The 27,923-nt window shown below is 39.3% G+C and overlaps 2 protein-coding genes across 10 annotated transcripts in view; one reads left to right on the forward strand and one right to left on the reverse strand.

Moving 5' to 3' along the window:
• emid1 (EMI domain containing 1) overlaps positions 1 to 17,647 on the forward strand; it is a 184,793-nt gene extending 167,146 nt beyond the window's left edge. For 3 of the 4 annotated variants that reach the window (XM_057831311.1, XM_057831312.1, XM_057831313.1), the window contains 2 exons: positions 12,761 to 12,845; positions 16,624 to 17,647. In XM_057831311.1, coding sequence (XP_057687294.1) covers positions 12,761 to 12,845; positions 16,624 to 16,757 — 219 coding nt within the window. In that variant the 3' untranslated portion in view covers positions 16,758 to 17,647. Of the gene's footprint in view, positions 169 to 12,760; positions 12,846 to 16,623 lie in introns of those variants that run through there. The other variant, XM_057831314.1, reaches the window with a different exon arrangement.
• On the reverse strand, positions 122 to 27,923 carry rhbdd3 (rhomboid domain containing 3). 6 transcript variants are annotated; one of them, XR_009062697.1, is made up of 7 exons: positions 27,601 to 27,923; positions 27,144 to 27,527; positions 23,898 to 24,024; positions 23,593 to 23,802; positions 23,357 to 23,521; positions 20,576 to 20,676; positions 122 to 140 (listed from the first exon to the last, which is right to left on the reverse strand). XR_009062697.1 is itself a non-coding variant. In XM_057831317.1 (6 exons), exons 1-6 carry the CDS (start codon positions 27,755 to 27,757, stop codon positions 12,995 to 12,997), a joined length of 1,179 nt encoding a protein of 392 aa, XP_057687300.1. In that variant the 5' UTR covers positions 27,758 to 27,923; the 3' UTR covers positions 11,866 to 12,994. The 6 variants fall into 6 exon arrangements, 4 of the variants coding, with proteins under 4 accessions (XP_057687300.1, XP_057687298.1, XP_057687302.1 ...); XR_009062696.1 differs by lacking the exon at positions 122 to 140 and adding an exon at positions 13,011 to 13,157; XM_057831317.1 differs by lacking the exons at positions 122 to 140; positions 20,576 to 20,676 and adding an exon at positions 11,866 to 13,157 and having other exon boundaries at positions 23,593 to 23,775.

Below are 27,923 nucleotides of genomic sequence, written 5' to 3' on the forward strand. Positions count from 1 at the left end.
CCCACCCACCCGTCATGATACTGTCCTCTTGACCCTGAAGCTGTCTGACTCCCTCTGCAAGCTATGGCTACCTTTCACAGTCACTTTGGCAGAGTCTGAGTTTGGCATATATGTCAAAATGCCGTTGCCCACCATCAGTCCTGTTGCAACAAAACAACAACAAAGACAAAGAGGAAAAAGCTAAATCCTTAAAGGGAACCACGAATAGAAAGACTTGTAGTTCTTAAAACATAAATGTTAGTATGAGTTATAATGATTTGATATTAAAACCCCTCTTGATGTTTTCGGTTTTATGAAATTTGTAAAATTAGTTTAACTTGTAGGTCGTCATTGTTGTTGACGACGCAATGCACTATGGGTGGTGACCAGTGTTGTCACAGATTACTTAAAAAAGTAATTTGATTACTGATTACACCTAAAAAAAGTAATTTAGTTGCTTTACTGATTACTTAATCATCAAAGTAACTAAGTTACTTTAAAAGTAACTTATCAGTTACTTTTTACCAATTTTTCTCCTTTTGCTGCCTCAACATAAAAATGACAACAAAAAATGTAATCGCATGTAATTGAATTTTTCACATAAGGCTTAATCTTTGAGTTAGCGGAGGTTTAATTAGTCGATGGAGTTTATATCAACCACCATTGACTCGCGCTAGCTTAGCCACCCCGGAGCCCTGAAACTAACAAATAACTGACAAACTGCACAGAATTTGTCCAAATCAACTCCAACGACTAAATAAACCCCCGCTAACTCCAAGTTAAAGCCTAATGTCAAAAATTCTGAACTTCCCCTTCAAAATAAAGACCCAGCTGTTAAAATATTGTCTATGAAAGTTGTAGAGCAATAAAACAAACAACAAAAATTATTGAAATGAACAAGAATCCTACAACGTATTTCATAATGGGTCAAAATCATTTTTCGAGCAGATTTTTCTAGCACCTAAGACACTAGCTTTTGCTTTGCTAAGCCAAAACTACACCTGTGGAGGCAAGATGGGTATTTAGAATTTCTGTAAACCTAAGCTTTCAAACGCAACCAACAAGAACTGAGCTTGAACAGTTTTATATATACGTATATATACAGTGTTGGCCAAAAGTTTGGGGACACCTCAATGGTGGACACTTTGAAGAATGTAGAATATAAAACCTGTTTTCAGTTATTTCACTTTTTTTTGCCATTCAACATGTTCGTTCATAGTTTTGATGTATTCAGAGAGGATTTACAATAGTAGAGAAAATATATAAAACGTAAAAATGTTTAGGTGTGTCCAAACTTTTGACTTTTGTTTCAGTCATCAACATGCTTTGCCCCCAGCCCCACAAAAGTAAAACTCCGCCTATGGTTACAAACACTGACAATAAAATGTGCATAAAGGCTGGTTACAAACAGTAGAAGTGCGTGCTGTCTTGTTACCTCTGGGCTTTTTCGAGTTTTGTCGCGTTTTCCTGTATTCCTTGTTGAATTGGATGTAGAGTTTTTAGCGGCCGACAGTCTTTTTCAGCCAGCGTAAAGTTTGCAACGCACATATTTTTGTCATCTTTACTGGACAGAAATGTGAAGTAATGGCTGTATTTCCAGTGAGCAAATGCATCCATTTGCGGCATATAACCTGCCTTTCACTGTTAGCCTCGCTGCCTCGTCAGAATGCTATGTTGTTGACCGCCGTGGCAGACAGCCTCAAACAGCATCGTAAAACACGTGATCCGTTTTTTTCTTTCCCAGCGAAGAGAAATGCTCTTCGTACATGACTACAGTATTCTTCATTCTACATACATTGTGAGGCAAAAACAAAATAGTAACGCACAGGCACTAGGGAAACTAACTTTAATCGGATTACTGGCTTGGAAAAATGAACGCGTTAGATTACTCGTACTGAAGAAAGTAATCAGATTATAGAAAGGCGTTACCATGTAACGCCTTACTGACAACACTGGTGGTGACGTCATTGAGTTGCGCTGCCAGGCTTCTAGAATATGACTCTAGCCATATAAACATGTCATTTGTTCAGCCCTTTCAATTTGAACCCGAGAGGAACATCAATGACCAGGACAGCACTGTCGATACATCACAAAACGAGCAGCAGAATCAAAATGAACAGGAAAGACAGGATGAGACGAGAGTAGGACATGGACAAGTTCATCTAGTGACGGTGACATCTGTCAAGAACTATTGTGTGATAATACTTCATTCCAATAGGCCTGTACACTGCTGGCCAAAAGTACTGGCACCCCTGCAATTGTGTCAGAAAATGATTGCAATTACAAATGTTTTGGTTGTAATGTCTTCATTTATTTTGCTTGCAATGAAAAAACACAAAATAGGATGGGAAAAAAATTAAATCATTATAATTTTACACAAAACTCCAAAAATGGGCCGGACAAAAGTATTGGTACCCTTTGAAAAATCATGTGATGCTTTTCTAATTTGTGTAATTAACAGCACCTGTAACTTACCTGTGGCACATAACAGGTGGTGGCAATGACTAAATCACACTTGCAGACAGTTAAAATGGATTAAAGTTGACTCAACCTCTGTCCTGTGTCCTTGTGTGTACCACATTGAGCATGGAGAAAAGAAAGAAGACTGTCTGAGGACCTGAGAAGCAAAATTGTGAGGAAGCATGGGCAATCTCAAGGCTACAAGTCCATCTCCAAAGACCTGAATGTTCCTGTGTCAACCATGTGCAGTGTCATCAATAAGTGTAAAGCCCACAGCACTAGCTAACCTCCCTAGATGTGGACGGAAAAGAAAAATTGACGAGGGATTTCAACGAAAGAGTATGCGGACGGTGGATAAAGAAGTTCAAGCTGTCCTGCAGTCCGAGGGTACAACAGTGTCAACCCGTACTTTCCGTCGGTGTCTGAATGAAAAGGGACTCTATGGTAGGATACCCAGGAATCCCCCACTTCTGACCCTGAGACATAAAAAAGCCAGGTTGGAGTTTGCCAAAACTTACCTGAGAAAACCATATACGTTTTGGAAGAATGTTTACAGGGGAAAAAACGAGGCCTTTAAAGAAAAGAACACGGCCCCCACAGTCAAACATGGCGGAGGTCCCCTGATCTTTTGGGGTTGCTTTGCTACCTCTGGCACTGGACTGCTTGACCGTGTGCATGGCATTATGAAGTCTGAAGACTACCAACAAATTTTGCAGCATAATATAGGGCCCAGTGTGAGAAAGCTGGGTCTCCCTCAGAGGTCATGGGTCTTCCAGGAGGACAATGACCCAAAACTCCCTTCAAAAAGCACTAGAAAATGGTTTGAGAATATGGCCAGACCTGAATCCCATAGAACACCTATGGAGAGATCTCAAAATGGCAGTTTGGAGAGGGCATCCTTCAAATCTCAGAGACCTGGAGCAGTTGGCCAAAGAAGAATGGTCTAAAATTCCAGCAGAGCATTGAAAGAGACTCACTGATGGATACCGGAAGCGGTTGTTCACAGTTATTTTGTCTAAAGGTTGTGCTACCAAGTATTTGGCTGAAGGAGCCAGTACTTTTGTCCGGCCCAGTGTAGTGTAAAATTATGATAATTAATTTTTTTTTCATTCTCTTATGTGTTTTTAATTGAAAGTTAAGATATTACTACCAAAGCATTTGTAATTGCAATTGCAATTATTTTCTGGGAGAAATTGAGCATTATCTGACAGAATTGCAGGGGTGCCAATACTGTATGTACAATATTTGGCCAGCAGTGTAATTGTGGCGATTGTTCACATGCAGAGCTGTCACGTGTTTTACATATGATTAGGATATACAGTGAAACTACAATGAATATTTTTGCAGATAGTCCGTACATCACAGCTCACAAAAACTTTGAGAAATCTAATAAGACTCTGCCTCCTTGACCGAGAGAGTGCTACATCAGCCATCATATTTTTTTTACGTTAAAAATGTACATAAAAGCGCTGTCCGCAGGGGCGGACTGGTAATCTGTAGCTTCTGGAGGATCACAGAACGGCCGGTGTTCTGGACGGCCGGCGGCCACCTTACATACAGTGCCTTGCAAAAGTATTCGGCCCCCTTGAATCTTGCAACCTTTCGCCACATTTCAGGCTTCAAACATAAAGATGGGAAATGTAATTTTTTTGTCAAGAATCAACAAGTGGGACACAATCGTGAAGTGGAACAACATTTTTTGGATAATTTAAACTTTTTTAACAAATAAAAAACTGAAAAGTGGGGCGTGCAATATTATTCGGCCCCTTTACTTTCGGTGCAGCAAACTCACTCCAGAAGTTCAGTGACATCTCTGAATGATCCAATGTTGTCCTAAATGACCGACGATGATAAATAGAATCCACCTGTGTGTAATCAAGTCTCCGTATAAATGCACCTGCTCTGTGATAGTCTCAGGGTTCTGTTTAAAGTGCACAGAGCATTATGAAAACCAAGGAACACACCAGGCAGGTCCGAGATACTGTTGTGGAGAAGTTTAAAGCCGGATTTGGATACAAAAGGATTTCCCAAGCTTTAAACATCTCAAGGAGCGCTGTGCAAGCCATCATATTGAAATGGAAGGAGCATCAGACCAATGCAAATCTACCAAGACCCGGCCGTCCTTCCAAACTTTCTTCTCAAACAAGGAGAAAACTGATCAGAGATGCAGCCAAGAGGCCCATGATCACTCTGGATGAACTGCAGAGATCTACAGCTGAGGTGGGAGAGTCTGTCCATAGGACAACAATCAGTCGTACACTGCACAAATCTGGCCTTTATGGAAGAGTGGCAAGAAGAAAGCCATTTCTCAAAGATATCCATAAAAGGTCTCGTTTAAAGTTTGCCACAAGCCACCTAGGAGTCACACCAAACACGTGGAAGAAGGTGCTCTGGTCAGATGAAACCAAAATTGAACTTTTTGGCCACAATGCAAAACGATATGTTTGGCGTAAAAGCAACACAGCTCATCACCCTGAACACACCATCCCCACTGTCAAACATGGTGGTGGCAGCATCATGGTTTGGGCCTGCTTTTCTTCAGCAGGGACAGGGAAGATGGTTAAAATTGACGGGAAGATGGATGCAGCCAAATACAAGAACATTCTGGAAGAAAACCTGTTGGTATCTGCACAAGACGTAGACTGGGACGGAGATTTATCTTCCAACAGGACAATGATCACAAACATAATGCCAAATCTACAATGGAATGGTTAAAAAATAAACGTACCCAGGTGTTAGAATGGCCAAGTCAAAGTCCAGACCTGAATCCAATTGAGAATCTGTGGAAAGAGCTGAAGACTGCTGTTCACAAACACTCTCCATCCAACCTCACTGAGCTCGAGCTGTTTTGCAAGGAAGAATGGGCAAGAATGTCAGTCTCTCGATGTGCAAAACTGATAGAAACATACCCCAAGCGACTTGCAGCTGTAATTGGAGCAAAAGGTGGCGCTACAAAGTATTAACGCAAGGGGGCCGAATAATATCGCACGCCCCACTTTTCAGTTTTTTATTTGTTAAAAAAGTTTAAATTATCCAATAAATTTTGTTCCACTTCACGATTGTGCCCCACTTGTTGTTGATTCTTGACAAAAAAATTAAAATTTTATATCTTTATGTTTGAAGCCTGAAATGTGGCGAAAGGTTGCAAGGTTCAAGGGGGCTGAATACTTTTGCAAGGCACTGTACATAACTGTTTTTATCCCCTCTATACTCTGTGATTATCTACAGTTCGCATCCAATCCGACAGGTGGTAGCAAGGCACCTGGCTGAAAGACTTGTTGTGGCCCACGAAGGAGCGGTATAGAGCGATAAGAGCTTTGGCGGACTTTGCAGTTGCCACCGGGTTGAGATGGAGAGGATTACTTGCTAGGTATATTAGCAATTGGCAAACATTTTAGCTGTAAAACAACGTATGCACACGCAGCAGCAATATTAATTCAGAAGAAATATAACAAAATATTAATAAAATGGATGGTTTTACTTTAAAGTTTAGGTAGTTAAATTGATATGATATATATTTTTAATAGGGCTGTCAAACGATTAAAATTTTTAATCGAGTTAATTACAGCTTAAAAATTAATTAATCGTAATTAATCGCAATTAATCGCAATTCAAACCATCTATAAAATATGCCATATTTTTCTGTAAATTATATATATATTCTGTAAAATTAATTGTTGGAATGGAAAGACAAGACACAAGATGGATATATACATTCAACATACGGTACATAAAGACTGTAGTGGGAATTTCACTCTACTGTCATTTAAATCTGTCTATGCTGTCCTCACTCCGAAGCGTCTACTTTTTCCAAAGCTAGACAGCTAGTGAACGACGCCTTAATAATTAGACTTCTTCCTTTTTCATCCGATTTATTAATAAAATGGCCTCAAACCATTGTCCTCTTTAGACCGTCGTAAAACTACAAAAAGTACACAAGCATTGCATTAGCAACAACGTTAGCTTAGCACGCTATACAGGTTCACTAAACATAAACAAAAAGCGTCTCATACAAAAAATATAACATTTCGCTTAGTAACATAATATGTACATTCTTTACAACAACCATACTTACGGACAAATCTTGTCCAAGGATCATATAAGCACAACATTATCAGCCCGAGACGTCGTGCAGCCATAATGAACTGGCAAGAAAACAATAAACCATGTCGCAAAGCGACCACAAGAGTTCGCTGTTGGACAGCACAAAAACCCTTGCTGTAAAACTTACCAAAAGGCAGAATACTTTCTGAGCGGGACATGCGCGTTAATTGCGTCAAATATTTTAACGTGATTAATTTGAAAAATTAATTACCGCGCGTTAACGCGATAATTTTGACAGCCCTAATTTTTAATCATTTATATATCGTTTTGTTTTCTGGTTAACACTTTCCAATGAAGGTTACAGGATTTGTCTTGAAATGTTTATTGTATTTTCATTGAAATTTATTATTTGTGTGGCAAGATTAATTATGGCATAAACAATGAAGTTATTTTATAGACACGGGATAGGTGTTATTATAATAAATTGGATACATAAAACTTGCTTTAAAAAATATATTATTTGTTTATTCAGGTTGATTATAGAGCTAGGGCAGATGAATCCAACTACAGTTCATCCTTGCAGTACTTTGAGCGCCCCAAGTCAGACAGTCACAGTCTAGACCAGGGGTGTCCAAACTTTTTGCAAAGGGGGCCAGATTTGGTGTGTTAAAAATGTGGTTGGGGTGACCTTGGCCGACGTCCTTTACGTAGAACAATATATTTAAGCAAATTTTAGCAAGCCATTGTATGTGTCACATTTTCTTTATTATTTTTTTTAAATTAATAATTTCAACAATCTCGCAACCAGCCTTTGTGGCTTACTCTTTCAAATCTCGGGCTCTTGCGAAATACTGCTGCTGTGAAATTAAACTAGCTTCAAGTTGCTTCAGTTTCTCGCTATGTATCTTCCCTGTAATCTTGTCATACATGTCAGCCTGTCTTGCTTGGTAATATCGCATCACATTGAACTCTTTAAAAGCAGCGACTGTCTCTTTGCAAATGAGGCAGACACAGTTGTTGCGTATTTTAGAGAAGAAATAGTCCAATTTCCACCTATCCTTGAAGCGTCGGCCATCGCAATCAACTTTCTTTTTTTTTGTTGATTGTCGCCATTTTAGAAAATTGGGAGTAAAGGGTCACACAGGCTAATGTTGCGTGGAGTGCCGCTGCCTTTTAGTGGGTAAATGAGGAGCAACATTTAGTGTGTAAGCTACTTCATATGCTGGTAGCAGTGCTGCGGACCAATTTATTAAGTCTGTGTGCGGGCCAGACATTATTGATTTTATGTCAGAGGGTGGGGGCCAGGTGAAATTTGTCCATGGGCCACATTTGGCCCCCGGGCCTGACTTTGGACATGTCTGGTCTAGACACATTCTCTTCATTTTTCTCTCAAAGTGAACGAAATTGATACATTTTACAATAAAATATATTTTTTTAATTTTCCCGGGGGGGGGGGCACACCCCTGGCCTCCCCTAGAGGGTCTCTGTACAGCAATTCTTGTGGGCTGGGCTGAGTCAAACTCCAGGGCTGCTTTTTAGTCCCAGTCCGCCCCTGGCTGTCTGGATTGATGATCATTCTGCTGGTGTTCTCAGATTTTGCGCCCTTATCAGATGTTGCTCCCAAAGCTTTTTTGGCAGTAAATAAGCACTATTTTACATTCAGTTGGACTGTCATTATCCAAAAGGTGCCACATCAACAAGCTACATCATAAACATACATATGCAATATGAATACGGCGTGAATAAATGCTAAAGACGGATAAGCAACACTGAAAACGAATGAATGTATTAAATTTAGTTTGATTATTCATATAATTTTCTGCCCAACAGATTATAATGACGCCTTATTTTGCATATTGAGATACTGTATAAGAGGACTCATGGACTTTATTTGTATTTAAAGCACGTTAGCTGCATTTAGCGTTCAAGACCACTCTTGTTTAGTAACATTAACTACCACCACAAGGACCATGTTATTTTCTTTCTACAGCGATAGTAAGTGTATTGTTTATCACTCCATTAGCTGCAATTAGTAACTCAAGTCCTCAGATAAAAACCAACAAATCTGTTACGGTCCACGAATGCGGAATCAAAGGGAGATGGGCAGAGGTATGGCATACAAGGGTTTATTTAACACACAAAAAAACACATGATCGCGAAAAGGGAGACAAAAACAAGGGTCTGTGACAGTAGGGATCGAGAAGACACACTGTCAAATGGCAGCAATTCAATATCTCGGCAACCCGCCTAGGATCGGTTTAAAGACGCTGCTGATGAGCTGGAATTGGATGCAGGTACGACGTCGGGAACTCATCCCACAGCTTTGTAACGAAACAATCTGACCAGCAGCAAAATGTGACAAAATCATGCCAGTCATCATACTAGCTTCGCTTGCTAGCTAATTGTCCCACTCCAACCCAGCTGAGTCATCACCCCAAGCGTGCATTGCGCACGTAAAACATGTCAAAACATATCCTAAATATTATAGATTTTTAAATCAATAGCAATGTTTTATGTGTTTCTAATCACGTATTTTAGGCTTATTATTAGAGCCTACAAGTCTTTTAGTCTGTGGTACCCTTTAAATTCATGTTCTTATAATTGATTTTCTCCTCTTATGAGTAAATTGTTTTGTATAACAAGTAAAGCGCACGAGACGCATATGCCAAATCATTCCATTTATGCGTCAGTAGTCGGTCATTCTGTTGGGTTCAGAGGTGTTGTGGAGTGGATACAGCTACTCTTTTTTTTTTTTATCCCTTCTGACAAAAAGACTCATTTTTTTGCATGTGGATATTAACAAGTAGAAAACAATGCAGATACATTGAAGTAAGGCAAAGTTGCCCCCGATTGCAAAACATTTTCTCTCGCTGCGTGAACTAAATATTGTGTCGGCAAAAAAGATTTTGACTTTGCTTTTTTTCTACAAACCATTGCCTTTTCTGTCATACTAATCAGAAAGGTTTAACCCCCTTATTTGCATGCCTTTATTTGTTATGGTGGATTGTGGCCTTTCAAGTTTGGAAAAACTGTACTGTAACTCATTCATCCATGGCTTACCATTTAAGTGTCCAACAGGGTTTGAATGTTCACTCACTGGAAACTCTCTTAGGTGGCTTTTCACATTTCTCACACAATCAATCAAGGGCGCAGATTTGGTCTAGACTATGTTAGATCTGTTAATATGCTAAGCAGGCACCATTGACTCGCACTAGCTTAGCCACTCCGGAGACCTGAAACTAAGCAATAACTGACAAACAGCATGGAATGTGTTGAAATCAACTCCACCGATCAATTAAACCCCACTAAATCGTAGACTAAGCCTGTAAAAAATTCTGAACTTCCTCTTTAGTATAACTGGAAAAACTTAGTCAGGGTATAACAAAAATAAATAAATATGGAGCCCTTCCTTCAGTTAAAACACTACTGCTTTTGTCCACAAGCGCAACCAAACGCAACGAAAAATGAAAACTTTTTACCGCCGTTATGATTAATGTACAGAGCCCCTTAAGGGACATCGACAGAAATAAAATAAATTTTGTTTAGATTGTTTCTAGTGTGCACCAGATTAAACAATCTGGTAAACGTTAGCATTATAAAGCATTTAAACCAGCAGACTTTTGCTATGCAAGTTAGCCAATTGCAACAATTGGCTAACTTCCCGATCAAAAGTCCTCTAGCTTAAATGCTATGTAATACAAATGTTTACAACAATTGGCTAACTACCATAGCAAACGTCCTCTAGCTTAAATGCTATATAATACTAATGTTTACAACAATTGGCTAACTAGTATAGCAAATGTCCGTTAGCTTAAATGCTATATAATACTAATGTTTACAACAATTGGCTAACTAGTATAGCAAATGTCCGTTAGCGTAAATGCTATATAACACTAATGTTTACAACACTTGGCTAACTTGCATAGCAAAAGTCCGCTAGCCTAAATGCTATATAATGCTAATGTTTACGACCATTTGCTAATTTGCATAGCAAAAGTCAGTTAACGTAACTGCTATGTATATAATGCTAATGTTTACAACAATTGGCTAACTTGCATAGCAAAAGGCCATTAGCGTAAATGCTATATCATGCTAATGTTTACGACAATTGGCTAATTTGCGTAGCAAAAGTCTGTTAGCTTAAATGCTATATAATGCTAATGTTTATGCCAATTGGCTAACTAGCATAGCAAAATTCCGCTACCCTTAATGCAAAATAATGCTAATGTTTACAACAATTGGCTAACTTGCACAGCAAAAGTCCGTTATTGTAAATGCTATAACATGCTAATGTTTGCAACAATTAGCTAACTTGCATAGCAAAAGGCCATTAGCGTAAATGCTTCATCATGCTAATGTTTACAACAATTGACTAACTTGTGTATCAAAAGTCTGCTATCTTAAATGCTATATAATGCTAATTTTTACAACAATTGGTTAAGTTGCATAGCAAAAGGCCATTAGCGTAAATGCTATATCATGCTAATGTTTAAAACAATTGTAACTTGTGTATCAAAAGTCTGCTAGGTTAAATGCTATATAATGCTAATGTTTATGACAATTGGCTAACTTGCATAGCAAAATTCCGCTAGCCTTAATGCAAAATAATGCTAATGTTTACAACAATTGGCTAACTTGCATAGCAAAAGTCCATTAGCGTAAATGCTATATCATGCTAATGTTTACAGCAATTGGCTAACTTGCGTATCAAAAGTCTGCTAGCTTAAATGCCATATAATGCTAATGTTATGACAACTGGCTAACTTGCATAGCAAATTCCGCTAGCCTTAATGCAAAATAATGCTAATGTTTACAACAATCGGCTAACTTGCATAGCAAAAGTTCTTTAGCGTGAATGCTATATAATGCTAATGTTTACAACAATTGACTTACTTCCATAGCAAAAGTCATTTAGCTTAAATGCTATATAATGCCAATGTTTACAACATTTGGCTTTTGCATAGCAAAAGTCCGTTAGCGTAAATGCAATAAAATGCTCATGTTTACAACAATTGGCTAACTTGCGTAGCAAAAGTCTGGTCTCTTAAATGCTATATAATGCTAATGTTTACAAAAATTTGGCTAACTCGCATATCAAAAGTCAGCTAGCCTAAATGCAAAATAATACGGAGCCCCCCGGGTGCCACGGTAGAAAAAATTAAAAAATCATAGCTAATCTGTACCCACAGATTACTAATCTGTACCCACAGTTTACTAAACTGTACGCACAGTTTACTAATCTGTACCCACAGATTACTAAACTGTACCCACAGTTTAGCACGTGTGGGTACAGATTAGTAAACTGTGGGTACAGATTAGCTATTATTTTTTATTTTTTTCTATCCTGGCACCCGGGGGGCTCCGTAAAAATAATGCTAATGTGTACCTTAAATTTATTTTCTTTCGATGTCCCTTATTAATGTATGATTATCTGAAAGAAAATGTCTGCATGGGCTGCAAATAAAAATATTTTGAAATAAAATAATGTCGGAAATAATAAATACATTTTAATTAAATGCAAGTAGGCTAATTAGCCAATCTGAGTTCGTTTGAGGGGAAAAAATGGACACACATTCAGCAAGTGAAAAGGGGTAAATGTAAGTCCTAACATTATGACAATAAATCGCTTAATAATGATAGGGTCTATTCTATCGTTACAACATATGGAAAGACAGTTTGAATGACCTATATAACTGAACTCATTATATAGTGCAAATAAGGTTACTTTAAAGTTGGTGGTGAGTATTTGAGCATCCTGAAAAGTTGCTAGTGTAATGTCCCTATGCAAACCTGTGCCCTTGGTAAACACTACTTATGGACAGACCACTTAATATGATGCTGTGACTGCAAATACCCAAGTCGCAATCAAAGCTAAATATGATCATGTCTATGTCCAAATAAACCTAATAAAGTGTTCAGTGAGTGCATATGAACCTCTCTCGGGAAGATAGTTTTTTTTTACAATACAGAAAGAATCAAGAATGCATATGTAGCATGCTCAACATCTTTATCCTGCAAGAGTTTGGTTCAGGTGTGTCAAACCCGTGCATGCTGCTGTTGTCCAGTCCAGCATGGCCGTGACTGGCATCAGAGCGTATAGCAGCATGGCCGGAGAATGAGGGAGATGGAGATCAATCCGTAGGAAGCATACAATGCTAGTCAGATGTGTGGACAGTTTAACCTTCTAACTGCTCAACTGTATTGCGAAATAAAGCAAATGACCTGCATCTTGGCCAGCTTGCGCTCCTAACCATGACGGCTGTATCTATCTTCACAGGGGGACGGAATACATCAGATCAGAGAGGCGCTGAAGATCTTAGCTGAGAGGGTTTTAATCCTCGAGACTATGATCGGTATTCATGGTGAGTAGGAGGCCTGAGGCAGGATTAGTTTAAGGCAGGGGTCAAAGTAGGGGGGGCTCAAACTCCCACTGCACCTCACCAACTGGGACAGGGAGTGGGAACAGTCACGAGCAGACCCCAAGGACTCAGGCTGGTTTTTCCACACCCCCTCACGAGGCACCCCCTGTCACTGCTCTCTGATAGGACTTTAGCTTGCAGATGTTCCGCGACTTGCAGGCTGAGCTCGAGCTTCTGGCTCGTAGGGTGACGCTGCTGGAAGCTATCGTCTGGCCAGGTAATGATGAGACATCCTCACCCACAGCTTTGCCGGCCCTCAAATAGAAACACACGCAAACGATTCAATCGAGAAGGTTTAGGGAAATGTCAAGTGACAGATTGTCAAATTCTCCTTAGCACCGGATTGATGTAATTATTTTTCAAGTAGCAGTAGATGTTTTGTAGAGTTGAAGTTTTTTGTTCATTTTTTTGTGGAGACTTTTATAATTAAGAAATGATTGATTCATACATCCATTCTCTGTATTTCTTTCGATTTACGAAAATCAGTGTGTACTAATGTGTGTATATTTAACGTGATAGTCTGGAGAGTTGTGCTGCAACTTTGAAAAACAACAAACACTTTATAATCACGATTGTTGAAGTCAGTTTACAAGAATTTTTGTTCAAAGAAAAATATTCTGTACAGCTAGAGATGATTATTTTCCCATTGAATTGCCACTGTTGAGGGCATGTAAATCGATTAAATGATTCTTCATAGACAGCTACAGGTAGTCCCCGAGTTACGAACTAGTTCCGTTCCTATGCCGGCGACGTAACCAGGGGTGAAAACGGGCCGAAAAACTGTTCCGGTATAAGATTTGGGGCCGGAACAGGGCGGAACGGTGCTTTGATCCCGAAAATATGATGGCAACTGTCAAATCCCCATGACCTCCAAGAAGAAAACCATCTACCAACGTCAGATTTACAGTGCTGGCCAAAAGTAGGCTACGTTCATACTACAGGTCTTAATGCACGAATCCGTTTTTTGTCATATCCGTTTTTTTGGCGTGCCCGTTCAGACTGCCTTTATCCATTGAGATCGTTCAAGTATTACGCATGCGCACTAATTCGCGGTCCGACACGCGCTGAGCAAGACGACCCGCATGCTCAGAAGCATCAAAACAAATGACACACGTCATCCGTCATTCCAGGGATATCATATTTTGCCTTTCAAAAGGAGGACACAAATAACAGACATAAATAATCCCCGTTTAGGCTTAGATTCAAAGTTTATATGGATCGATAGCATGCACGCACGGTCCGTGCACGTCACACACACATACGGGCAGTTTGCCCCGACCTCGGCCGTGTAGGCGATGTTGAAATATTGCTCACTTGGAGCAGAGAGAAAACTGAGCATTCTCAGGCTTATCCTCAACCCATTTTTATTTTTTATGACTGTTGTCAAGCTCAGCCCTTCCCCAAAAGCCATGTTCACTGCAAGCTAGGCGCTAATAACGCACAGTGGCACCGCTACGGTAAGCGTCTCTCTCGCTATTTGATGACGTAATTGCTGCATGAAATCCGATTTGGGAGAGTGGACAGTACAGACCGCCGCGACAGTCTGGAAAAATGTGGCCCAGATCCGATTTGAACCACATACGAAAGTGACCCAGATCGGATTTGAAATGGTCCAGTACTATGCGACTTGTCACGTTCAGACCGTCAAGTTAATGCCTGACTCGAGTCGGAAAAACGCGAAAAAATCGGATTCGTGCATTAAGACCTGTAGTATGAACGTAGCCGTATTGGCACCCCTGCAATTCTGTCAGATAATGCTCAATTTCTTCCAGAAAATGATTGCAATTACAAATGCTTTGGTAGCAATATCTTCATTTATTTTGCTTGCAATGAAAAAACACAAAATAGGATGGGAAAAAAATTAGATCATTATCATTTTACACAAAACTCCAAAAATGAGCCGGACAATAGTATTAGCACTAGGGTTGTTCCGATCATGTTTTTTTGCTCCCGATCCGATCCCAATCGTTTTAGTTTGAGTATCTGACGATCCCGATATTTCCCGATCCGATTGCTTTTTTTTTTTTTTGCTCCCGATTCAATTCCAATCATTCCCGATAATTTTTCCCGATCATATACATTTTGGCAATGCATTAAGAAAAAAATGAATAAAACTCGGACGAATATATACATTCAACATATAGTACATAAGTACTGTATTTGTTTATTCTGACAATAAGTCCTCAAGATGGCATTTACATTATTAACATTCTTTCTTTGAGAGGGATCCACAGATAGAAATACTTGTGACTTTGTATATTGTGACTAAATATTGCCATCTAGTGTATTTGTTGAGCTTTCAGTAAATGATACTGTAGTCATGCCCAAATGCATGATGGGAAGTGGAACCAAGACTGTGCGTAGTGATACCAATTGATATATCTTCTCTGCGTTGGCAAATAACATAAGGTGTTAAGCTTAAGATCAATTGCTACCTTGCTTCCCCGTATTGCTTCACATGATCTTTCCAATCGTAGGGAGAGGGATTGTAAGGTTTTAGCCAATTTAAAAAAGGCTTCAAGAACTGTTCCTGTTCGCTGCTTTGTCATAATAAAAAGGTATTTTGAATGATCACAATGGGAGTATGTCAGACTCTCCATGTGAAACATTAAAACTGTTCAGAATCCGGGCACTTAGACTTCCATTCTCTGTGTCAAACAGCTGAACAGGACAGGTTTAAAAAAATAAATAAATAAATAAAAATTTAAAAAAAATTTTTTTAAAAAGGCTTCAAAGGCTGGCAAAATTCACTCTACTCATTTTACGCTGCCTTTTATCTCTCTATATGGGTAAAACGGCGCCATTACAGATTGAGAGCAACAATGCGTGAGTGGGTCGTGCAGCGCATGCATTAATTGCGTTAAATATTTTAACATGATACATTTTTTTTTAAATTAATTACCGTCGTTATTAGGATAAATTTGATAACCCTACCTTAAGCCTAAACTAAAGACTCTGGAAGAGTGAAACATGTTATGTCTGTAACGTTAAATACAATTAGAAAACGATTTAATAAAAAAAAAAAAAAAAAAATATATATATATATATATATATATATATTAAAAAAAGGCATGGCTGATATTTTTTGCCGATTCCGATACTTTGAAAATGACGTGATCGGATCGATCGGGATGCCGATCGATCGGGACATCTCTTAATTTTCTAACATAATCTATATATTATATTATATTATAGATATATATTATCTAATCTAATTTTCTGTATAAAAATTAATTTGGTGTGCAAAAGTCATTTTTCAAACTTGAGTCCTGAGAAAAAAGGGGTTGTCTTATAATCAGGGCTGTCTTATATTCGGGCTAATACGGAAGTACCAAAGCATTTGTAATTGCAATCATTTTCTGGGAGAAGTTGAGCTGACAGAATTGCAGGGCTCCAATACTTTTGGCCAGCGGTGTAATTAAGAAAAACACATAGGATAATAACAAAACCATTATCATGCCTGAATGATGGTGATGAAACAGCTGAGTAATTACTGTATTTGGGTTGTGTGGTTAATATTGTGTTGTTGCAGCCCTACTCGCCTGACACATTTCATGGCAGAATCTAATAGCAACGACAAATTATAGGCCTGTTGTATTAAGAAAATAGATCATAATATGGTCATTTGAGTTTTAAAAACAAGATAAAGACAACAGCGTGCACATGGCCAAACAGTGCTGGACAGGGAGGCCCTGTTCCAACTGCTGTCTTTCTTCAACAGAACCTGATCTAGGCTCTGGGGATGGACCATTTGGCACAGTCTCCCCTAGTTTCTACAGAGATAAGCGAGCAGGTGCGCTTCCATATCGACTTGCTTCTCCTCTGTCCTCCGACACCAAGGTTCGAGGGAAGTAGCCCTAACCCCAACCCTTTGAGGACTGCAGGCTGGGTTGGCTTACCTTCCTAAAAGTCACATCGGCACAAAACACTTGAGCGATAAGCCTTTCTGTGGGGGCATTCCTGTTAGATTTAGGTTGTGGGACACCTCAGGGAAACACCAATGATACCCCAGCATGTACTTCAGACAACTTGCTTGACACCCCCTATCATCATAAACACTTCCAGCTGCAGCTCACTGGGCCTGACACGTTTGAAAAAAAGGAAGCTTTTTCACTTGTGGTGCTCCACGGTGCCACACGTCTGGGCAATAAGGGTTATTTAGCTTAAGGAATTTGTAGAGCTGTAACATAAGAGACTGGATTTTTTGTTATTCTTTCTCAATGTAACAGCAATGCCTTGAGAACTCATTATTTAAGTATATTGAGCATGCACAATTTTCTGAATTAAACAGAAAACCTCTTTTATTGGTTTTATGATATCGCTTATATTGTTCAAATCAGTGTTATGTAGTGCACTAAAAAGCAGTTGTCACTACTTTAACCAAGACGTGTTACTATATGTGTGTTTGAAGTGTTTTACAGGTAAAATACACAATGAAAAAGTGATATAAGTATACAACGTATTTACATTTGTTGCATATCCTATGATGCTTGGATTGTATTTAAATTCAACACACAGGAAATGGCAAAACTGGAACCACTGTTACAGTATGTTGGTGCTGTCCTAATAGACGACTTTTTTTTTTTTTTTAATCATTGTAAATCAAACATTGTGAACGTATTTAATATTGTAATTGGTAGTTTGTGTTTTTATGCTGTCATATAACCATTTGCTATTTTTTTTTTTTTTTTTTTGCAAATGTTTGTTAATATAATCCTATCTCCTGATGATCGCTGTAATAAATGTTCAGGTTTTTTTAAAAACGTGTTATGTCTCTTTTATGTCATCAAAGAATGCGTACGTCAATATACAGGTAGTCCCCGGGTTACGACGTACTCGACTGACGTGATTTCGACTTTCCGACACCATCTCGTCCGCCATTTTGTCTCCAGTCTTTTTTTCTTCTTTTAGTCGCACAAACAATACCTAATTGTACCTAACAGTATGTTGTTGTTTTTTTACTTTACCTTAATAACATGACTTGTGCTGCCCTCACTAAACGTGAAGTTGTTCAGCTTGACAGACAGCAATCAAAGCAATTGTGCTTTTTAAAGCTTTTTATTTCCTTCACTTCGGACAATTTGTAAAGCTGTAACACACAGATGTACACTTTTGTTCAAAACGTCACGCAATTTAACAATAAAACACTCGAGACTAAAACATTGGCGTTCAAACGTCCATCTAGTCCAGACATGTCCAAAGTCCGGCCCGGGGGCCAAATTCGGCCCGTGGTCAAATTTCATCCGGCCCCCAGCCTCTGTCATAAAATCAATAACATCCGGCCCACACACAGACTTAATAAATTGGTCAGCAGTACTGCAACCAGCAAATAAAGTAGCTTACACACGAATTGCTGCTCCTCATTTACCCACTAAAAGGCAGCAGCACTTTTACCCTTTATTGCAAAATGTATTACATTTGATACACCTAAAATTGTATGATTTTCAGACTAATTTAGAATTTTTGACATTTCTTTTTGAAAAAAAAATTATGGATGCGAGTCGACAAATGCATCTGCAGGTTCCATGAGAAAAAAAACATAGAGGTGTGCGAAATTTGCGATTCTTAGATTATTCGCGATTCGACCATGGAAGATTCGAGAACGATTCACAAACATCTGAATTCCGATTATTGAAATATGCCAAGTAAAGCGGAAGTACAACACACTCATGGTGCCGCGCGGTCAATGAGGAACGGCGCGAGAGTAGCTAAACATCATGCTTCTCATTACCCGGCCCCTCGGGTAATGCCAATGCTCAACTCACGGCTCTAGCTCAACTCATGCCACGAGATAAAAAATACACAACAACATACCTGACTGCTGCCGAAAAGCTGCTACAAAGTACATCCACATAATGTTACAGTAGATATCATTTATATAGGACTAGATGCATTAGAGATTCGTTAGCGTTAGCAGCACACCTACAAAAAGCTAGATGCGGGCGTTAGTAAACGGCTGCCATCTTAAAGCAGTACACTTCCCTGCAAGGCTGTTGTAGCGAACCTTCCAAGCAAACCTAATTAACTTTTTATCTAAAATACTCCTAAATCGGTAAAATATTGACTTGAATCTATCTTTAAAAGAGTTTTAAAACTTTCACATGTTGAAAGTAGACAAAAGGGAAATTATGGAATAACGGGAGCAATTTTAACAACTTTAACGGTTGATTCACAACATTAAATTAATTGAATGTAGTTTAAAGCTGCTGACACAGAATGGGGACTGGAGGTTTTTTTAATTTACCGTTATTTTTGTATATTTGTTTACTGCTATATGTTAACTTGATACTGAAATAGTAGTTTGGTTTAGCCTGAGAGGATTTTTGAACAATTTTAGAACTAATGTACAAAACATTAAAAAAAATAAAAATAAAAAAAGGGGGTGAATCAATAATCGTTTTATAATCGAATCGGAGCCTCTGAATCGTAATCGAATCGTTAGGTGCCCAAAGATTCCCAGCTCTATTTAGAGATGTTAGAGCGCTTATTACACATTTTCATTTTGACTTTTCTTTTCACAAATTGGAAAAAAAAGGTTTCATTAGGACCTTATTTTTCAAATTTTGGGATTCTCTGATAATTGCTTCATGTTGCAGGTATTTCAGGGCTAAGCAACATTACTCCGTGTGACCCTCTACTTCCAATTTTCTAAAATGGCGACAATCAACAAAAAAAAGTTGACTGTGACGGCCAACGCTTCAAGAATAGGTGGAAATTGGACTAGTTCTTCACTAAAATACGCAACAACTGTGTCTTGCCTCATTTGCAAAGAGACAGTCGCTGTTTTAAAGATTTCAATGTGAGGCGATATGACCAAACAAGACACGCTGACATGTACGACAAGAATACTGGGAAGATACGCAGCAAGAAATTGAAGCAACTTGAAGCTAGTTTAATTTCACAGCAGAAGTATTTCGCAAGAGCCTGAGAGTCGAAAGAGAACGCCGTAAAGGCTAGTTGCGAGATTGTTGAAATTATTCATTAAGAAAATAATAAAGCAAATGTGACACACTGAATGGCTTGCTAAATTTTGCTTAAATATATTGTTCTACGTAAAGGAGGTCAGCCAAGGTCGGCCCCCCACATTTTTACCACGGCAAATCTGGCCCCCTTTGCATAAAGTTTGGACACCCCTGATCTAGTCTGATCAATGTGTAAATTTAGTGATTAAATTAGTCCAATTTGCCTAAAAAAAAAAAAGTCCACTAGCTAAATGGTACGAATGCTAATGTACAGTATTTACAATTCTCATAGCAAATCGCTCGCATGAAACTTAATTACAAGTGCAAACATATATTAGCTGAAACAACTTACAGCCTTATGTGGGCCAAACCAGAGCGCAGCTATCCTTTATCCAGGTCAGACATCTGTGTCTGCACCTCAGTCATACAAGGCCACAATCCAGCCAGACCCAATGCTGCCACCAGAGGGCAGTGTATCCTCCATCATTAAACAAAATACAATACATTTGGATAGTTACTTTGTATGGGTACTTAAACGGTTTATTCCAACTTACACGCAAATAGCATACTGCACGCAACACATGACTTTTGCTCATTAATATTCATGACGTTAGCAACTGTTGCTAGGGGGGGTGTCAAGCTCGCGTTTGTTCCTCATGCTAGATGCATCTAAATAGTGTATGAACGAGATGTCCACTGAGCTAAACCTACCAATTCTGTCCAAAAATTATGTTCCTGGAGCCAAATTCACTGGTAAAGATGTGGAAGAACATACAAATGTCCAGTGAAAGGGATGGTTTCAGTGTCGAGGGCTGAAAAAGACAGAAAAACACATAGCCTTAGCTTTTTTATCGACACCTTTTTCTTGTGTGCATTACCTTGCGCCACTGACAATGACATTCTCCTGTTTCAACAAGCTATCCTTGACCACCAAATGCCCTGTCTTTCTTATATGTCTGTTTGTCTTATGTCTCTGACCGTTCTTGGGGGGGTCATTTATATTGCTATTTTTGTGTAGCGATAGCAAATGCTACTCAGTGACAGCAAACGAACACTTTTTTCATAATAACTAATTCTTATCTTAATCTTAATTCTATTAATTTATTTACACTTCCCCCTTACTACGGTTGTTTCTTTACAACAGAAAAGGTAAAGCTGTTAAATCTAGAGCCGAACTGTAGGCATGAACAGGCCTACTATACAAAAAGACCAAGGCCAAATATGGCTAATTTATTTAAACATCGGTATTTTAGAAAAATAGGCCTACACGAATGTTGTGATATATAAATAAAATTCTAATTTTTTTCAGGTCACTCATTGTCAGACAGAAATAGCACGGCAGAATGCCACACTAAAAAATAAAAATATCAAAATGGCTTGCCTCTTTAGGGCAGGATTGTCGATCTGTGGGACCATGGACCCAACAAAATATGTACTGCATATGAAGGTGAATGGCCTCAACTTCCTGGCATTAAATTGGTCTTGTGGACGTCCGCGCAAGTTAATCCATTGTTCACAATTTTTCCCTCCGAGTTTTCGGCTTCGGGAAATGTATGAAGAAAACATGCTTCAATTGTGGACGAGGATCGTAATGTCTAGAGTTGTTTCTACAAGTTCCATAACAGTGGTGTTTAATCAGCAAGTTCTTTTTTGAAAGATTACTGGCAGAAAACAAGCAGTAATAGAATTAGTTGTATGCGAGCACGCTTAGTTTACAATCGTGTCGTTACGCAGCGTTGCGGTCTAAAAATAGCATTCGTGTAGTACGCTGCAGTACGTCGCCAGCGTGGGAACAGAACTCGTTATATTACCATATTGATCAGACTAGATGGATGTTTGAACACCAATGTTTTGTGTCAAGTGTTTTATTTAGGGTGGTTCCGAACGTTTTTTTGCTCCCGATCCGATCGTTTTAGTTTGAGTGTCTGCCGATCCTGATATTTCCTGATCCGATTGCCTTTTTTTTGCTCCCGATTCAATTCCAATAATTCCCCATAATTTTTCCCGATCATATCAAAAAATGTATATATTTTTAAAAAATGGCATGTCTGACATTTTTTTTGCCGATTCCGATACTTTGAAAATGACGTGATCGGACCCGACATCGCTAATGCTAACTGCCCGTTTTTTTTTTTTTTTTTTTTTTTTGCTTTTAACCAAGAATGGAGACTGTTTTACGTTCACATCTAGAAAGAATTCAGGGATTCAAGCATTTATTCCCAAAAATTTCAGCCACAGTAGCTTAAAGACTAGCAGCACATTCGACATATGTAAGTAAAATAAATGCTAACTGCCCGTTTTTTTTTTTTTGCTTTTAACCTAGAAACAAGACTGTTTTACGTCCATATTTGTAAATAATTCAGGTATTTAAGCATTTATTCACAAGAACTTTCAACGTATAACGCTCTTTGTCTGTGTTTCCACTCGGTCAGCTTTGACGGAGATAGGCCCCCTATTAATCGGCCCCGCACCCCGTGTCCCGTCAATATATTATGAAGTCTATGACGATAGCTAAATTGCTTTTCAACTCTTATAAGCGCCACGATATGTTTTAATTAGGGCTGTCAAAATTATCGCGTTAACGGGCGGTAATGAATTTTTTAAATTCATCACGTTAAAATATTTGATGCAATTAACGCACATGTCCCGCTCAGACAGGTTTAAATGTCAGTAGAGTGAAATGCCCACTTGTTAATTGTGTTTTATGGAGTTTTGCCACCCTCTGCTGGCGCTTGGGTGCGACTGATTTTATAGGCTTCAGCACCAATGAGCATTGTGTAAGTAATTATTGACATCAACAATGGCGGGCTACTAGTTTATTTTTTGATTGAAAATTTTACAAATTTTATTAAAACGAAAACATTGAGAGGGGTTTTAATATAAAATTTCTATAACTTGTACTAATATTTATCTTTTAAGAACTACAAGTCTTTCTATCCATGGATCGCTTTAACAGAATGTTAATAATGTTAATGCCATCTTGTTGATTTAATGTTATAATAAACAAATACAGTCCTCATGTACCGTATGTTGAATGTATATATCCATCTTGTGTCTTATCTTTCCATTCCAACAATTCATTTTACAGAATATATATATAATTTACTGAAAAATTTGGCATATTTTATAGATGGTTTGAATTGTGATTAATTGCGATTAATTACGATTAATTAATTTTTAAGCTGTAAAAACTTCAGATGGATCAAAAGAGCCTCTTCCGGCTCCGGAGCCGCGGGTTGCTGACCCCTGCTCTGGTCAATGTGGTGCTGGCATTGAAACAGCATTTCAGATCAGTTACATTCTCCCATTGTAAATAATATTTACAAAACACGTCATTGATTAACATAGCATTAATTTCCCTAATTGTGTATCTTGCGGTAGAAATAATTTTCTATGAAGATTTATTACACAATATGAATGAAATTTTATGTTCAACATCAGCAAGAAAAATGGAAGCACGAGTCTAACTTGCTTCATAAAGGGCAACATTACTCGGAGTCCTTAGGTGGAGGGGTCTTCCCCTTGGCTATAACCACAGCCTGCTCGCCAACACGATCATCTATAAGCAGGGAGATAGCGCCATCTAGCTGTTTTGAGGCTGCCAGCGCCACTACAGCTTTTTCTGTGGGGAAGCCCATCTTCTCCAACTGCTGGAGTCTAGTGGAAAAATGGTACAAGCTCAACATCCCGCCAAATCATACAAAGTGGGGATTCTCGGATTAACAAACCTCAGTGCAGACACCGATGATTTGGGCACTTCCACTTTTCGACTCACTTCATCTGGGACATCCTGTAAAGAGGCAAGTATTCCAGCCCTCAGCATCTGTTCCTCCAACGCTTCTGCATCAGACCCTTGGTTCCATGGAGACAGTGGCTCCTCCCAGAAAAGGTGGTTCAATGTTGAGCGCTCCCTGGTGGCAGGTGAAGTCGCATGATCTCTTTGTACAAACCGAGACGTTATAAGATATGTTAAAAAAGGCCTAAACATGGTTAAGGTGTGTGATTATTTAAAGGATTAAATAAGACGTCATACATCTGTGAGGAGCTGTAGGTTGGCAGTCTCAGTCTAGACAGAGTGGGAATATACAACCAAGTGGGAATGAAAGTCAGGACAGTGGCTTCCTCCAGCTCCTGTAGCATCCCAATAAAGCTGTGACTATCTGAAAGGTTTATTAAGTATCGCAAGAAACTACTCATATGAACATTTCAAACTTTCTGGGAGTCATTCACTTCCAAGGCAGATTGAAAATGCTGTTTCCCCTCCACACTCTGATTGAGCAGTAGTTTTCTATTTTACAGTGGTATGATAAAGTATCTGAAACTTTTGGAATTTCTCACATTTCTGCATAAAATCACCATCAAATCTGATCTTTGTCAAAGTATATTGATGGCACCTGTTTTAACTCATTATCGTTATAAAAGACATCTGTCCACAACCTCTGTCAGTCACACTCCAAACTCCACTATGGCCAAGACCAAAGAGCTGTCGAAGGACACCAGAGACAAAATTGTAGACCTGCACCAGGCTGGGAAGACTGAATCTGCAATAGGTAAAACGCTTGGTGTAAAGAAATCAACTGTGGGAGCAATTATTAGAAAATGGAAGACATACAAGACCACTGATAATCTCCCTCGATCTGGGGCTCCATGCAAGATCGCACCCCGTGGCGTCAAAATGATAACAAGAACGGTGAGCAAAAATCCCAGAACCACACGGGGGGACTTAGTGAATGACCTACAGAGAGCTGGGACCACAGTAACAAAGGCTACTCTCAGTAGCACAATGCGCCGCCAGGGACTCAAATCCTGCACTGCCAAATGTGTTCCCCCTGCTAAAGCCAGTACACGTCCAGGCCCGTCTGCGGTTCGCTAGAGAGCATTTGGATGATCCAGAAGAGGACTGGGAGAATGGTTTATGGTCAGATGAAACCAAAATAGAACTTTTTGGTAGAAATACAAATTCTCGTGTTTGGAGGAGAAAGAATACTGAATTGCATCCGAAGAACACCATACCCACTGTGAAGCATGGGGGTGGAAACATCATGCTTTGGGGCTGTTTTTCTGCAAAGGGACCAGGACGACTGATCTGTGTAAAGCAGTACTTCTCAAATAGTGGGGCGCGCCCCCCCAGGGGGGGCGCAGAGCGATGCCAGGGGGGGCGCATGTGACCTCGGGGAACATGTTTTTTTTTGTTTTGTTTTTTGCCGTACTGAAATAAAGTGTACTTGCACATCCACTCAGTAGGTGGCAGTGGCGCTCTCATTTTCGGAGTGCGCGCAGTATTTTTGAACTAAGGAAGCGCACTCAGCACACACAGACAACAGATATGAAGAGCAGTGTGCCGCCGCCGTTTTCGAAAGCCGTTTTCCGACCGGACTCACTCACGCAGCGACCCACTGTCTTGTCCGGGTCTCACGTCGTCGCCCGAGAAGTGCCATTTTTGGCTTGGGATTGTCACGACGACCGCCTTCACCTACGGTTCTACCTCGGCCGCCGTGAATGCGCTTTTTTCGTGCCGTTTGCCCTTTAGCTTTGACTTTTAATACAGTGGGTGATGATGAAAGACCACTGTTTGCTGTGTCTAAAAATAATTATAGCAGACAGCCAGAAGCCAAATCAATTAAGACACCACTTAAAGACATTAGACCCCAATCTCATTGTTAAGCCGCTTGATTTTTTCAGTGAAAACGTGTCGAATATTGCCAACAATCGTCCTGCTTTGTCAATGTTGTATCAGTAAACCAGTTAGCATTGTTAGCATGCTCATTGCAAAATAACTCCACACCACTGCAAAGGAGGTAAATACAGTGAGCAGCAAAAATAAAAACTGTCCTGTCCAAGGACACTTTTTTTTTTCTTTTATTCAGTTTTGTTTTTTCGGTCAAATTTTTTGGCATATTGTCCTCATGAGTGAATGTTTCTAATCAATTTAAATTTGTTATTATTTACTGATTTTATTACATTTTATTTTTCTGTATCAAATGGTCAAAAATGTACCTTGAGTCTATTTTTTTAGTTTGGATGTGAATTTTTTTTTTTTTTAATTCAGGCAAATTGATGCACGTCAAGTCTTCTCTGTTACAAACAAAACAATGTTAATAAAGTTATACTTTATTATAAGTTGATCTATGTTACTTTTTTTCTTTATTAGAATAAAAGGACACAATGTTAGCCAGATGCGTATTTATAATAGTAATTTTATAGAGAAATGATACTATTTACAGTGGCGGCAGAGAGTTTGGCGGGGCGCGAAACATTTACGTCTTACTTGGGGGGGCGTGACAGAAAATAATTGAGAAGCACTGGTGTAAAGGAATGAATGAATGGGGCCATGTATCGAGAGATTTTGAGTGAAAATCTCCTTCCATCAGCAAGGGCATTGAAGATGAGACATGGCTGGGTCTTTCAGCATGTTAATGATCCCAAACACACAGCCAGGGCAACAAATGAGTGGCTTCGTAAGAAGCATTTCAAGGTCCTGGAGTGGCCTAGCCAGTCTCCAGATCTCAACCCCATAGAAAATCTGTGGAGGGAGTTGAAAGTCCGTGTTGCCTTAATGACAGCCCCAAAACATTACTGATCTAGAGGAGATCTGCATGGAGGAATGGGCCAAAGTACCAGCAACAGTGTGTGAAAAGCTTGTGAAGAGTTACAAACAACGTTTGGCCTTCGTTATTGCCAACAAAGGGTACATAACAAAGTAATGAGATGAACTTTTGGTGTTGACCAAATACTTATTTTCCACCATGATTTGCAAATAAATTCTTTAAAAATCAAACAATGTGATTTTCTGTTTTTTTTTCTTCCACATTCTGTCTCTCATGGTTGAGGTTTACCCATGTTGACAATTACAGGCCTCTCTAATATTTTCAAGTGGGAGAACATGCACAATTAGTGGTTGACTAAATACTTATTTGCCCCACTGTAACTGATGATCATGCCTAGCTTTCTAGTGCTGCGCCAGTTAATACATGTTGACAGAATGACAGACGGTCACAAAGCAACAACAGAATAGAAATCATATGGATCGGATGCTAGCAGACTGCAAAATCTGCAGCTCATTCTGGTTGTTGCATCAACTTCTGAGATTTTTTTTTGTGTTTGGGCAAAGGTAGCTGAGAAAGGAAGACTAAATTGGATCAACTTGTATTAGTCACTTTTTGATGGATTTGTGTCAAAAAATCGCTTGCTGTAGTAGTATTTCATACCACCTTTAAGGACAAACTGACATCTGCTAGAAGAAGTTGAGCTACTTCCATGTAGACTCCAAAAAGGATACAGTTGTGACCGATGCATATTGCACAGAAATTAAGCAGTGCGGGAGTCCCTGGCAGCACGACCAGCAAAAGCAGCAGCAGCAACCAGGGCAGAACCCAAACTGGCACGCAACCTTGCACCCGCCTCTTCGTCAAGTGACGGCACTGGGCTGTAAACAATGCCAGCTGAATGGCAGCGTAGCCACAGATCCGACTGGCTTGAAGACGAAATGCAAAGATGACCAAAGTGTAAATGAAAGGTAATACAATCATTGTCAGGTTGGAGAGCACAAGGTAGGCGACAGTTCCCCATCGACGCTCCTGATATGGGCTGAACAGCAGCAGCAGAGAAATGCTGACTAGCAAAGCAGGCAAATCATCATGATTGAGAGCAAACAGGAACACATCTGGAAGACAAAAGGAGTTGGATTAATTAGGACTTTTGTTTCCAAAGCATAATGACAGTACATGAATGGATACCTCTGAAACGTGGTAAATTTCCACCTCGACCTATACTGAGACTGGCTTGAAGCCCTGCAGCATAAACAAAGGAGATGAGTCCCACCAGCAGTGTTGTTCCTAGAAAGAATCCTGGACGATCCGATCCGCACCATAACGAAAATACACGATAACGCATGTCCTCTTAGATTATTTGTCTTATGTATTCTTTTATATAAATATTCATTTGATCTTTTATAGCCTCCATACGTCTATGTCAAAAAAATAATGTCGCAAAACATCCACGACCGGTAGGAACGCGTTTATGAATGAAAATGCTTCGTCCAGTATTGTTTTGATGATTA

Source organism: Corythoichthys intestinalis, chromosome 3 (assembly GCF_030265065.1).
Source record: "Corythoichthys intestinalis isolate RoL2023-P3 chromosome 3, ASM3026506v1, whole genome shotgun sequence".
Lineage (NCBI taxonomy): Eukaryota > Metazoa > Chordata > Actinopteri > Syngnathiformes > Syngnathidae > Corythoichthys > Corythoichthys intestinalis.

What these genes read in the sequence shown, in the direction of transcription:
- rhbdd3 (XM_057831315.1), bottom strand. Translation starts at nt 27,757, where the DNA reads ATGCGTTATCGTGTATTTTCGTTATGGTGCGGATCGGATCGTCCAGGA. An exon ending in AAATTTACCACGTTTCAGAG is followed by an intron (nt 27,528 to 27,600) that starts GTATCCATTCAT and finishes TTTGTCTTCCAG; the next exon opens with ATGTGTTCCTGTTTGCTCTC. An exon ending in AATATGCATCGGTCACAACT is followed by an intron (nt 24,025 to 27,143) that starts GTATCCTTTTTG and finishes TAAACCTTTCAG; the next exon opens with ATAGTCACAGCTTTATTGGG.